General features: G+C 41.6%; 2 protein-coding genes across 3 annotated transcripts in view; one reads left to right on the forward strand and one right to left on the reverse strand.

The window, feature by feature from the left end:
• Window positions 1–6,931, reverse strand: part of PKP4 (plakophilin 4) — a 239,164-nt gene extending 232,233 nt beyond the window's left edge. Inside the window, exon 1 of the mRNA XM_077761029.1 lies at window positions 6,867–6,931. The gene's annotated coding sequence lies outside the window, so the exon portion shown is untranslated. The remainder of the gene's footprint in view (window positions 1–6,866) is intronic.
• Window positions 6,932–7,207: 276 nt separating this feature from the next.
• The window catches only part of CCDC148 (coiled-coil domain containing 148), a 229,822-nt gene continuing 222,909 nt past the window's right edge, over window positions 7,208–14,120 (forward strand). For both annotated transcript variants that reach the window (XM_077760972.1, XM_077760973.1), the window contains exon 1: window positions 7,208–7,435. In XM_077760972.1, the coding sequence (XP_077617098.1) occupies window positions 7,411–7,435 (25 nt within the window). In that variant the 5' untranslated portion in view covers window positions 7,208–7,410. The remainder of the gene's footprint in view (window positions 7,436–14,120) is intronic.

The raw sequence follows: 14,120 nt of genomic DNA on the forward strand, positions 1-14,120 counted from the left end.
GAAAGCATTCCATTTGCAGCAATGTGGATGGAACTGGAAGGTATTATGCTGAGTAAAATAAGTCAGAGAAGGAGGGAGGCAAGCTACAAGAGACTCTTAAATACAGAGAACTGAGGGTTGATGGGCGGGCAGTGGAGAGGGGAAAATGGGTGATGGGAATTGAGGAGGGCACTTGCTAGAATGAGCACTGGGTGTTATATGTAAGCCAATTTGACAGTAAATTATAAATTATATTTAAAAAATTAACAATTTCTTCACGTAATGACTAGGAAAGACATTGTATGCAATGGTTACTAATTAGAATTACAGATGCAATAGTTACATACATAATTAAAAGATATTTGTTTTACATTTTGCAAGCATTTCCACTCTGGCCCCTGCAATATAATACTATCAGTCTTTCGCTTTTAAACGTAAGTTTATTAAGGACTATTCAACCAAACCTCCTTTAGGTGTTGGTTACTGGAATTTTACATGCCTCTACACATTGCCTAAAGAAGTTATACTTTCCCTGTTTTATTTTTTTTTTATATTTTTAATGTTTGTTTATTTTTGAGGGAGAGAAAGTGTGAGTGGGGGAGGGTCAGAGAGAGAGGGAGACACAGAATCTGAAGCAGGCTCTAGGCTCTGAGCTGTCAGCAGAGCCTGACAAGAAGCTCGAAGATCATGACCTGAACCAAAGTCGAATGTTTAACTGACTGAGCCACCCAAGCACCCCAAGAAGTTATAATTTCCCTATTTTAAAAAGGCCCCTCTTTGATTTATTTTGCTGGATTCTTTTCCTTATGGACAATCTCTTACAAACTATCAAACTCATAATTTCTCTTTAGTAGTTTATCTTCTTGAAATATTTCATTTAGATTCATAATCATGTTGACTAAGGTAAAAGAAAGCAAGTTAATAATTTCCCCAATATATACTAGATACTACAGAAAGTATCATTAAGAACCACAATGTAAGAATAAGGACTTAAATGTATTAAGAGCAGGCCCTGAGCTTTAAGGGCTTTACATGTATTTACTATTTATTCCTCACAACCATGTGAGGTAGATACTTATATCATTCTGTTTTACAAATGAGTAAAATGAGATCCATAGAATTTATATCATTTACCACATCACACACCCAGCAAAGAGACAGAACTGAACTATGACAGTCTGGCTGCTAAGCAGACACCTCACTGCCTTACTGATACTTCTTATGGATTCACTCCATGTCAGGGTAAAAGCCCAAGGACTTTTTCTACCTAAACTGTCATGGTTAATCCTGGATGCGGGGTGGGGTAGGGGTAGACAACCAAGACCTTGAAACATCATATGCTTTAATCCTTCCCTCTCCCTTCCCAAAAATGATCCTGTCAAAAAAGAAAAACAAAACAAACAATCTAAGATGCCCGTGAAGGAGATTCAAAAGTCCTAAAAGAGAACTCCAACTTCTTTGTTGCTATGATTTGGGGTAGAAAAAAGATAACTGATTACATAAACTAAGAAACTTTTTTTTTCCTTAAAAAAAAAAAAAGACATAAGACATAGAGGGCTTTGGAAATCTTGAGTGAAAATGTATCTTAGATCAATGCAATCCAAACACTGCATTATTACTTAATGTTTATTTATTTTTGAGAGAAAGAGACCATGAGAGAGAGCACACTGGCAGGGCAGGGGCAGAGAGAATCCCAAGCAAGTTCTGTACTGTCAGCACAAAGCCTGATGCAGGGTTTGAACCCATGGACTGTGAGACCATGACCTGAGCTGAAATAAGAGACACTTAACTGACTGAGCCATCGGGGCCCCCTCCCAACCCTGCATTTTTATTTCTACTTATTTTTAATGTTTTTATTTATTTTAGAGAGAGAGAGAAACGAGTGGGGGAGGGGAAGAGACAGAGTCTGAAGGGGGGTGGGGACTTGAACTCATGAATCCTGAGACCGTGATCTGAAGTCCGCAGAGATCCTAACTTCTGAAATAGGGTGCCTTTCACCTCCCTCCTCATGTCTGCAATTTGAAAGAGGTTACAACGGACCAGAATTTTGGACACTACTTACCCAGTGTTTTAAAAGCGCATTTGTAAGTGAATTGTGGTACCTATGAAAAGTTGTATGTCAAGTTCCAGGCCAGGCCTCCAAAGCCCTACAGAGTACTCTGATAACCCCTCTTCAATGACACATTTTACCTTTCATATACAATGTCATTTTGATGACAAAACCCACAGCCACTCTAAATTCAACTTGAAACACTAAGCATCAGCTTCTATATTAAATGGCCCCTGAAAAGGGGCTTTCTCTGCCTCTCTAAGCAGACAGATGCATTGGGTGGTGGTGTTTGATGTTGGGGGAAGAGAGGCAGAGGAGGGGATCCATATTAAGAACAGGATAAACTTCTTTGAATATTTACAACTCACTAAATTTATACTTAACACAGACATTAATGATAGAAGTCACACATGCCTTGGCAGTTGAAGAGGGTTATTGGTTCACTTGCTCCCTCCCTTCCCACCCTTCATTTGTTGAGTTCTGGACTTAAGGAGGGCTGTGTGATATAGTATCTGCCTACAGGGACTGGCATCTACCCAATCAGCCAGCATTATTCAGTTCATGAAAAGTGTTTCACAATGACATGACTGAAAATAATTCAGACACTTCCATATTTTAATTTATATATGTTCTATATTAAAAATTTACAATCCAATCTCTAATGACATTTTATCATCTGCAGTGAATCATTATGTATTAGTCACAATAAACTATAATATCAAGACTGTGAATAATAAAATGATCAGCAATGTAGCTAACATTTATTAGTAAACCAAATAAAAGTAAATCTAAATTATAAAAAGAAAAATCTTAGCCCGATGACAAATAGAATGCCTGCAGTATTCTAAGTTTAATTGAAGAGCACCATCAAGTAATATCCCCAATTAGTTATGGTAACATAGCCCCCAAAGGTGAAGATAATTCCACTGAATTATTAAAGTGATAATGTGAACATTTCAATGTTGTACAACTTCTCAACTGAAACCAGCAAGCACATGAATTGTTGCTCTTTGTCACTTAGCCCCTCACCTACTTAACCTAAAAGAAGCCTCTTATTTCTTACAGCTGGGCATCAAATTGACCTACTGATTCAGATCACCACTTATTGGCAATTTATGAAGCCTCACGTCCAGGTATCTTAAACTTTTACTTCTTCTCTCTCTGCAGCTCTTTGTAGTTACAGTTTGGGCATGAAATAGTTATCTAATTTTCTAAACATAATCAGTCCACTGGTATTCTGTATCAGATTTTCCTTTCCTCTTCAGTGCAGGAAAGGCACTACAAAACCATTTAAGACAGCGAAGAAGTAATTATCTCCCAGTATACTAAAGGCGTGAAGGCAGCTTTCCAAAGTGACATACAGTTCCATGAATGTTTATGCCCCAGAATAACCCTAGAATAACCTCTACTTTATCTTCCATTTAATAATGGAGGTATGACTTCATTATTATGATTCTATTTTAGAATTAAGCAAATTAGAGACTTACCCCTTGACTGAAACAGGGAAACAAAACAACAACAAAAAACCCCACCATTAGATTATAGAGCATTCTCAAAATACCTTAATATTTCAAAGCACTCAAGTGAGAGACTGGACTTCCCAAATGACTGGTGATGTGACAATTCTCTATTTAAATCAATCCTTGGCCAGCAAGGAAATAATTCAATTTTAAAATTGGCAATAACTGGATTTTTTAATTAAGTGCATTTAAAAGTTTTAAATTAAATTTACTTTCTTAATTTGTATGGAAAATAAAAAATTGTAATTCTGACTTAATATGGACTTAATTCAAATATTCAAGGTCATACAATTGCTAAAGTCTTTATTAAACTGAGTTAGGGAGTAGTTTCTTTACGTCAAATTATATCAGAGCCACTCAAAGAATTTGCTGGCTTATTCAGCCTGTAAATGCAACAGCAACATTTTTTTTCCTGGATGAATGCCAGCTGCTCCTACTTTCTGCTTACCTTCTCTTATGCTTCCCGTCACTATCCTGCTCCCCTATCTCCCTTCCAAAGCAGTATAGCTAAGAATTAAGATAAGTGGACACTTAGCTCCACAATTTAGAATCTTTAGTATAACATCTAATATGTGAAATGCAGGATCTTCTCCTTACATAATAGTGGGGGTTGGTAAAGGTAAAGAATATCATCAAAACAGCTTATGTTGTTTTTGATTGTTAATGATTACTGGTTTTAAAACTACTTCTCTTCATATTTCTAACTCAAATCATACCTTTACTTGAAGCAGGCAAAACTATTTGCAGAACCAATCACATATATACATTATCTATATACTTGAATGAATTATTTCAATTTCTAAGGTAGCAAAGAAACTGTGCTTTTACTTTCTATCTTCACATGAAGTCAAATAAGCATGTGTTAAACTCTGCTGTAATATGATATTGTTACATAACAAATTTCCTGTTGGCATCTATAAACACCTTCCAATATCCTACAGTGTTACCAACTCCAATTTAGAATTAAATCTATAATTTAACAAGTCTACAGAGTAGGGACATACCTGAAAAACAATGTAGCAGGCAAAACACACAACGGTCCTCAGTGCAAAGTTTTTTCATTTTTGTTTATTTTTCCTTTCTGTTGAGTCCTTAACTAAAACGTAATCATCTTATACTTTTCAGTGCACTTGATTCACACAAAGTCCGTGTTGGAAGACAGCTAGACAATCAACTTGTTATTTTCCTGAATCTGATACAAAAATATCTAAGTGTGAAGAGGCTTGTAGTAAACTCAACCTCCAAGGCAAACTGTGTCAAATAAAGGCATACATAGTATGCTTTTCAACATCCAGAAACCTTATTTTGGACATCAGTTGTTCTCATTTTAATGTTGTCACTTCCGTAACTGTTTCTCAGGCACCAGGAAAGAAGATACTTCCATTGCAACATTGCAATATACTGCATTCAAAAAGAGAAGGTGTCTTCTACTTTCCCTTTTAAAATATAATAATCTAAGCCCCATTCTAGAAACACACCTTCTGTCGAAAATGTGCTTTTCTGCATTAAAGAAAATAAAATTTGATCAAAAAAATATATTAATCATTATTGATTTTATACATAATCACCATTAGGTAAAAGTTGGAGGGCTGCATTTATTTTTTCAGTCAAACTCAGTAACAAAAAGAACTGAAACCTCAACTAATAAATTACATCTTGAAATATACATGATTGTGTTGTCCCCTGTTACTGCCAATGGTAACTGACACGCCCCGAATTTAACTGTACCAGACAGTTCTATCTGTCCCATCGCTGACCAAACACTGCTTCTCTGTTTCTATTCATTACGTATTATAAGAGGTCTAAACACAACCCAGCATGACGAGAAAAAATCGCAATTCTTATGACAGCAAACTGATGCATTCAAGTTCTCTCTTGCGGTACATCCCTATCCATGAGCATTAACAGACATTTTTGATAGTGCTAAAATACGTTGGCTGCAAGCTCATTACTCTCAGAACCTTGACCACCTTTCCTGCAGGTTTTCAGAAGACCCTCGTAAAAACCAGGCACTATTCAAATCTTCCAAATCAAACTTGCCAAGAACCTTGTGCAATGATCAATAACCTTGGCTACACCGCCATCCACCCCAAATTCACGGTCCTGGAGACCAATGCAGCAAAAGCCCAGGCTAAATGCTAGCTGAAGCCCAACAGAACTGCCGCGCTTCCCCTCTGCCGCCCTCTCTGCCGCATGGAGGGAGGCAAGGGAAAGAGAGGAGTGGAGCTAGGCTCACCAGCTCCGAAGATGCTCCGGTGACCTCTGGCTGAGCGGCGAACGCTGGGCCAGGAAGGCACTAGTGCAGCCGCGGCGGGCCAAGTGGACTATGCCCCTGGTGCATTCCTCGCATTCCTGCACAATCTGTCGCCAGCCGAGGAGCCCGCGGCGTGCGCCCCCCCCCTCCCCCCCGGATACATACACACACCTGCCTATTGCTGCGCCCCGAGCGGCCACGGTCGCCGCGGCGCCTGCACTGCCCGCGCTCTCAGTTTGTCGCACTCAGCCAACGCGCAGCCAAATCCCGGCCCCGCCGCTCATCCCCTCGTTTCCCGGATAGGGGGAAAAGAAGAGAGGAGCAGGCAGCTCCAGCGGGGGGCAGGGACTCCAGAACCGCCGGGGGCTGGGGCTGGGGGGTACAGCAGCTCTGCTTTAACTCCTGGCAGGGTGAGGGGGAAGCGGCGGCGCAGGAGGGCAGTCGAGGGAGCTCTACGCTGAGAAACCAGGAGGGGTGGAGCGTGAAGATACGCCGCGAAGAGCGAGGGGCGCACTGGACAGGGGAGGGGTGGGCAGGACCCGCAAGAGCGCGGGACTCCGGGGGCAAACGCAAGACGGTGCAGGCAACAGGGGCGTGGGAGGAAGGAGAGTGGGCCAGGACACAGGATCTGGGGCTGGAGGGACAGACAGACCGCCCCGAGGGCTGGGAAGGCGGGCGCCCCAGGGTGTTGGGGGCGCGGGGCGGCGCGCCAGGCGGGCAAGAGCGGGTGAGCCTCGAGGCAGACGTCCTGGAGGGCTCGGCGTGGCGCTCAAGTTCGGGGCTGGGGGCCCTGGATCCGAAAAAGCCCACATGGGGAGGGTCGTGTGCAGCGTGCAGGGGAGATCGGGGGAGAGTAATAGCCGGGAAAAGCAAATGGAGGGTGAAACTTGTGCGCCTGCCGGGGGGAGGGGAGCAGGCAGGCGAGTGCGGGCAGGAACACGAGGCGGGNCCCGTCCCCCACGCGTCCCTCACAGGCAGGTCCCGGCTCCGGAGCGAGGGGACTAGGGCCGGGGGTCTCGGGGGCAGGAAGTCTTCGCGCCCTCTCGCGAGCCCGCACACTTACTTTCCAGGTTAGGCAGCGCCCGTCGTCGCTCGGGGGATCAGGGACATCTGCACCGAGGGGTCGTCCGCCTGCCCAGCCAGCCCCGGGCTCCCGGGAACGTCAGCACGCCGCCGTCTCCGGACCTGCTCCTCGCCAACCCCATTGGTCGGAAGCAGAAGGCTGGCCCTCCCTATTGGCGCAGCCCTCATATTGAACGGGCCAATGCGAACTGCGGTTTCAGGTCGCCATAGAGACCGATGCTGTTAAGAGCGAGAGGGCCTGAAGAAGGTGGGGAGTGAGGCTGAAGGTTTCTCAGCCTTGGGGAGCGGGAGGGGGTGTAGGGAAGAGATACTGGGGGATTCCTGAGTGCTGGCTCTTGACACCTGAGGCAGCTTGCGCTTTGGCTTCCTGTCAGCTCCATCTGTGCATGTTAGGGTTTGTCCCTCATCTCACCTCAAACGCGGGCACAGCTGAGCCCTCATACGAATCAATGAGAACCTAGGAGTGGGCATTTCACTTTTCCTGCTTCTGGGAGCCCCTGAGGCTTTGCCCTTTGACCTTTGACATGTGTGCAGCTTCTGCTACTCCAGGTGAGTTTGCACCGTATTCCTTAATTCGCTGCTTCTCCCTGACATCACTGATCCACCTGAATTCTACTTGTTTTGCTGAACCACTGCCCTTTCCCTGGGAGAGGATCTTGCTTCAAAATTTGGGTCTAAAAACCTAAAGCCCAACCTAAAGGAGACTCAAAGATTTCCTTTGAATGATATTTTGGTAAGGAACAGGCTGACGTATCTTATGTTGCATGTCATCGAGTCGTCACTTAAATATGTTCCCTGCTTTTCCAAACAAGCCTCTAATCCCTCCATTGAAGGATATTTATTAAAGACCCACCTGTGTGTACATTCTACACTGTGAGCTTGGCAGGTGCATGCTTTTCCCTCTAAGAGTTCGCCTAGTGGGGAAAGACAGGTGATAAAGCCAGTTCTTCCTGTGTTCTGATGACCTTAGAAGTAAGGGAAATAGATTGCAGTTGATTGGAGTTTTCTGGGTATTTTCCAGTTTACCTCTAAATTTCATGAAGAAATGAACTGGGTCATGGAATCAGTACACAGAAAAATCTTGAGCTTTAATAACAAGTTGTATGCTTTCATTTACTCACTTTGTGCTAGCTTGTCAATACCGATTGTTTTTTGTAAATAACTTTCATAATTAAATACTGGTTATTCAAGTGGGTCTTCATGAAAATATTAGGCTTTTAAGCACAATACTGCTCTATCATGTAGCCACTGATATTCTTATGTTCCTTCTTTTGGTGATTTTGCCATGTTAGTAAGACATAGAAGAAAATGTTTTGTTACCGCCGCTTAAGTTGGAGAGACCATATTTTGTGAAAAAGTGGTTAGGATTTTGGAAATTACAAATATTTGTTGAGAGAAAGAGATTAATGTGTGTGCAAGGTACATTTGTCTAACTATTGCCCTGAATTTTAAGTTTTATAATATGCCTTGCTATTAGTTTTTATCTTAGTATAGTTGAAAATTTCCAAAATAGTTAAGACTTGTTAATATGATATCTTGATTGGAAAAACACCTCTTACAATTTGTACTAAAATTTAAGTTTGGTTGATAATCTTAGGTAGGGTTGAATTGTGGAACAAAACAGTGGAACATGTAAGTGTTCCCCCCAAATATTTCCAGAATTGGGAAGGAATCAGTAGGGACCATAGAGTCTTGTCATCATGGAAGTTTGCTCATCATGTCATTAATTTCTTAAAAAAAAAAATTTAATGTTTTTTTTATTTCTGAGAGACCGAGACAGACAGCATGTACAGGGGAGGGGAGGGTCAGAGAGAGAGGGAGAAACAGAATGTGAAACAGGCTCCAGGCTCTGAGCTAGCTGTCAGCACAGAGCCCAATGTGGGACTCGAACCCACAAACCGTGAGATCATGACCTGAGCTGAGGTCGGATGCCTAACCAACTGAGCCACCCAGGCACCCCATGTCTTTCATTTCTGGTGTGTGTGTTTGTGTGTGTGTGTGTGTGTGTAGAATGAAAAAAGTAAAATACAAATTTTTATAAGACTAATTTTTATTTAAAAAATGATTAATGTCTGTTTATTTTTGAGACAGAGAGCAGAGCATGAGTGGGTGTGGGACAATCAGAGAGGGAGACACAGAATCCAAAGCAGGCTCCAGGATTCGAGCTGTCAGCACAGAGCTGGTCACAGGGATTGAACTCACAAACCTGGAGACCATGACCTGAGTGAAGTCAGACACTTAACCGACTGAGCCACCCAGGTGCCCCAGATATAAGACTCAATTTTTAATTAAAAAAACTTAATGTTTATTTATTTTCGAGAGACAAAGAGAGACAGAGCATGAGCAGGGGACAGGCAGAGAGAGAGGGAGACACAGAATCTGAAGCAGGCTCCAGGCTCTGAGCTGTCAGCACAGACCCTGATAAGGGGCTTGAGTTCACAAACTGTGAAATCATAGCCTGAGCGGAAGTCGGACGCTTAACCGACAGAGCCACCCAGGTACGCCCAGGTGTACATTTTTAATGTACATTTTAATGTACATTTTAATGTACCAATGACTTGGTTTTAAAAAAATTTAATAACAGTGAATGAAAAGAACATGGGAAGAATAACACTGATATTTCTTTTTTTCTTGCCTTAGGTAGTCTAGAAAGAAGTAAATAAGAATTACTTTTTTTTACTCCAATTTTCTTTTCGTATTTTTCTCAGATCACAAGTGTAATGAGCATTTTGATATTATTTATTCCATATTTGTAATGATTAAAATGTTACTAAAATGTATCAGGAATAAAGTCCCCTAAAATGTTGTCATTCAACTTTATCATTATTATTAATTATTTATCTATATTTTTGTAATTCTTCTACTCAGTTGAAAGTACTACAAAGCATTGCTGCATAAGTTTAAGAAATCACTGTGTTCTGCTAAGAGTTCTATACTCTCCAGACTTGGCTGGGTCTTCACTGATTCTTTCCTTATCAGGAGGGTGATCATGCAGGGTACTTCTCTCAAACCTCTCCTATTTCTGCTTTCCTCAAGCCTCCACTGTACTTTGTCTTCTTCCAGTTCTGTAAGTGATCTTGCCTCATATTTGGCTGAGACATCCATCATGGAGTTCCTCTATTTAACATTCCTAACCCCCAGTCTCAGGTTTTACACTTGATCACTTACTTCAGTCCTGCAGAGAAGGGATACCACTCGTCTGTACTAAACTCCTGCTCTATTTCTGCTTCTGGACATGGACTACTTTCCCTCTCCAGGATTTTCCTCCATTGATTATAAATTTCTCTTTTACATCATATGTTATGTTCTCTCCTCCAAATTTCTGTCCCTACACCTTCCACTTATCTGACCCTTTGTGAAACCACCTTCCCTACAACCTACCACCTTCTCCTCACCTTCTTTTCACCAAAGAAAAAAACCCAAAAAAACAAAAACAAAAACAAACCAGAAGGAAATTTCTTAAGCCTTTTATTTTTTAACCTCCAAAGTCCTGGTTCTTGAATACAACTGAGAAGATTCTGAAGATTGTGTGTTTTCTCAAAATCTTAACTCATTTTGCCAGTAACTTTCTCTCCTACAAAAGGGCCTCTTACTTGCTAATTGGAATGCCTTACATCCAGATTTTTAGTGAAGGGTGGAAACCATTGCCTCCCACTCTGAGGTTCTATATAAATGCAAATGAACAACTTGAGAAGTGGAAGCATTTAACCTGCTAGCCACACCACCTAGGTGGGTCTAACTTCTGTGGAGTAGAGGTGGGGAGCGGGGCCTCTGCTCTAGCTGATGGTTGGGACCTAAGGCAAAGTTCCAAAGACTGAAAAGTTTTGGTGAGCACCACCTTCAAGAACAACGTAAACAGAAATCAAAGGGAATTTTTCAGTTACCATCTCAGAAAGAAGTCAACCAGAACTTTTCATGATTATGAAAACTTTGTACCTTTCTGATGTTTATTTTCATATTAGTTCACCATGATTAATATTCCCAAAAAATAATACCAAAGACAGCAAGGAAAGGGGGAGAGCAGAAACACTGTCTCCTTGTTCTTGGATGCCTACGGAGAAGGTGGGGGCAGTAAATATAAGAATTCCAAAAAACCCACTCATTGATAGTTGCTTTTTTGTTTGTTTTTATTTTTTTATTATTTATTTATTTTACAAATAGTTTATTGTCAAGTTGGTTTCCATATAACACCCAGTGCTCATCCCCACAAGTGCCCCTCTCCGTGCCCATCCTCCCCTCCCCCCCCCACATCCATCAGTCCTCAGTCTTTGTCAGCATTCAAGAATCTCTCATGGTTTGCCTCTCCCCTTTCCCCTACCATTTCCCCCCTTCTTCTCCCCCTTGTTCCTCAGTTAAGTTCCTCCTAATCCTCCTATACGTGCAAACATATGATATTTGTCCTTCTCTGCCTGACTTATTTCGCTCAGCATTAATACCCTCAAGGTCCATCCATGTTGCTACACATGGCCAGATTTCATTGTTTCTCACTGCCATGTAGTATTCCATGGTATAGATAAACCACACCTTCTTGATCCATTCGTCCGTTGATGGACACTTAGGCTCTTTCCTTGTTTTGGCTATTGTTGAGATTGTTGCTATGAACATTGGGGTACATGTGCTCCTATGCCGCAGCATTTCTATATCCCTTGGGTAAATTCCTAGCAGTGCTATTACTGGGTCATAGGGGAGTTCTATTGTTAATTTTTTGAGGAACCTCCACACTGTTTTCCAGAGGGGTGTTTGTTTTTAAAGGAATGTTAAAATAGGCAAGTGGCAAATGAGGGAAAGAGAGCAGTAGAATAAACTGGTCCTGAGAATGGCTGCTAAAACTTAATAACAGTTCTGCTCAGGATTGACTGTTTGCCACCTCCAGACCATTCTCTGAATATGCAAATCCTCCCCTGCCCTAGAGGCCCGACCTAATATCCCTAAAGCCTTTTCTGAAAGTTTCCTGATCTTACCCACCTCTGTCTGGAGAGGGTGATTTCTGTCTTAGTATTTTATTGTGGCACTTAATACACTCTGCCCCATGGTGTAGTTATTTGTGTGTGTGAGCCTTCTCTCCTAGAAGATAGGAGTCATGACTGTATCCTCCATAGTGCCTTAGACTCCTAATGTGTCTCCCACAGTAAGAAAAGCCACCATTCATTAATCCGTTTTTAGTCCTTGGAAGAATTTGACTTCTAACAATGAAAACATAGGATCAGTATTGTTGGGAGAAAAAGATGGGGCAATATAGAAAAGTGAAGACCATGGATGGCAGAGCAGCACAGAGATTTCTGCCATGTAGCCACCCAAGAGAGAAAAGCCTTAGATCTTATCTCTTTAAGGACCTAATTCTGCCCCTCCATTAGGTTGGGAGGAGGGGTGGGCAGTGTGAGAAGGACTTGCTGTACATGCTTTGGCATGAAGTTATCATATTCAGAGCTAAGACCATAAAATTCTGTGTATTGGGAAAAACAGTCGAAACAGCTTTGCCAAGCAGATTAAATAAGGGTTACCTACATTTTTTTCATCCAAAGCATCCAGATTGCTCTGGTTTGTTGTTGTTGTTGTTTGAACATAGTGGAATCATGAGATTTAACAACTTTATAAAATCAGAAAGGGATCAATCATCTGGTAAATGGAACAGACATGTTTCCAAGTACCTCTATCCATAGCCCCTGACCTATGCAGCCCTAAAAGCCTCATGACCTAGCACCTGGCCATGGTATCAGCCCGGTGGAGATCTGATTCAAATGCAACCAGTTCCTTACAGAACACTGACCATATCGTAATAGTGCCAATCAGATTCTTCTCCTGGAAATCTGGAAATAAGAGAACACGTACAGACAGGGAGAACTACTGCCTTGGTCCTTATGTTTTCTGGGATACTATTCTCCCCACGACATTAGAATACACTTCATTTTTAAAGAAATTTTTTTTTGGGGGGGGGCCTGGGTGGCTTTATTTATTTTTGAGAGACAGAGCACAAGTGGGGGAGGGGCAGAGAGAGTGAGGAAGACACAGAAACCAAAGCAGGCTCCAGGCTCCAAGCTGTCTGCACAGAGCATGACTGGGGGCTCAAACCCACGAACGGTGAGATCATGACCTGACCCAAAGTCAGATGCCCAACCGACTGAGCCACCCAGGTGCCCCTACACTTCATTTTTCAGTGCTCCATGAGCTTTTTGTTTCTTAGAGTCACTCTTATCACATTCTTTTTCTGGTTTGCCTTTAGTGAGTCTCTGCTTCTTACAATAAAAAGGTTTTGTGACAATATTATGCAAATATTTGACAACTAAACAATATATATTATGACCATCTTGTTAACTATGAAGAATAATGAAGTATAAGGAATGAATGATCTGTCTAGTTCCAAATATTTCCTAAGTTGGATAAAAGATCTTTTCTTTAGTATGATGTCTATTCCTCCCCACTCCCTGAGCTCAAAGCTTATATTCCTCTTAGTTCTCTTAGTTCTCCTCCTGTGAAACTGGGAGCAAGAGAAGAACTTCAAGAATATGAGCAATATGATTGTGTTTCCAAGGTAGAATCATTTACCATGCCACAGGAAGGGGAAGAAAATAATAGAATTTATATATATTTTATACATGTAGAGTAATTTTTTAAAAAACCAGGCTAAAACATAAAAATAAGATAGAAAAATTTACCAGAGATATCAGTGACCCCACAGCTTAGGAGAAACAGATTCTGAAGTCTAATTTCCAACAAATAATTTTTAAAAAATCTGTTGGGAGGAAAACCAAACTTGAGCCAATACTGCTACTATACTTTAGCTAAAGTATCCAATTTGCAACAAAAATATTTGAGACGTGCAAGAAAAGAAAAAGAAAAAGACACAGGAAAGCATAATCCAAATTCAGAAAATTGTAGCCAACATTCATGCTGTGTAGTTCCACTTGCTGGATTTAATAGATAACTAATCCAAAAACAGCTACTATAAATACATTTAAAAACTTAAAGGAAAAATGACTCAACAAATAGGGAATCTCAATAAAGACGTAGAAACTATAAAAAAGGAATGGAGGGTCATCTGTGGCTTAGTTGGTTAAGCATCTGACTTTGGCTCAGGTCATGATCTTACAGCTCCGCTCATGAGTTCAAGCCCTGCATTGGGCTCTGTGCTGACAGCTCGGAGCCTAGAACCTGCTTCAGATTTTGTGTCTCCTTCTCTCTCTGCCCCTCCCCTGCTCATGCTGTCTGTCTGTCTGTCTCTATCTCTCAAAAATAG

Source organism: Crocuta crocuta, unplaced genomic scaffold, assembly GCF_008692635.1.
Source record: "Crocuta crocuta isolate KB4526 unplaced genomic scaffold, BGI_CrCroc_1.0 scaffold153, whole genome shotgun sequence".
Taxonomy (NCBI): domain Eukaryota; kingdom Metazoa; phylum Chordata; class Mammalia; order Carnivora; family Hyaenidae; genus Crocuta; species Crocuta crocuta.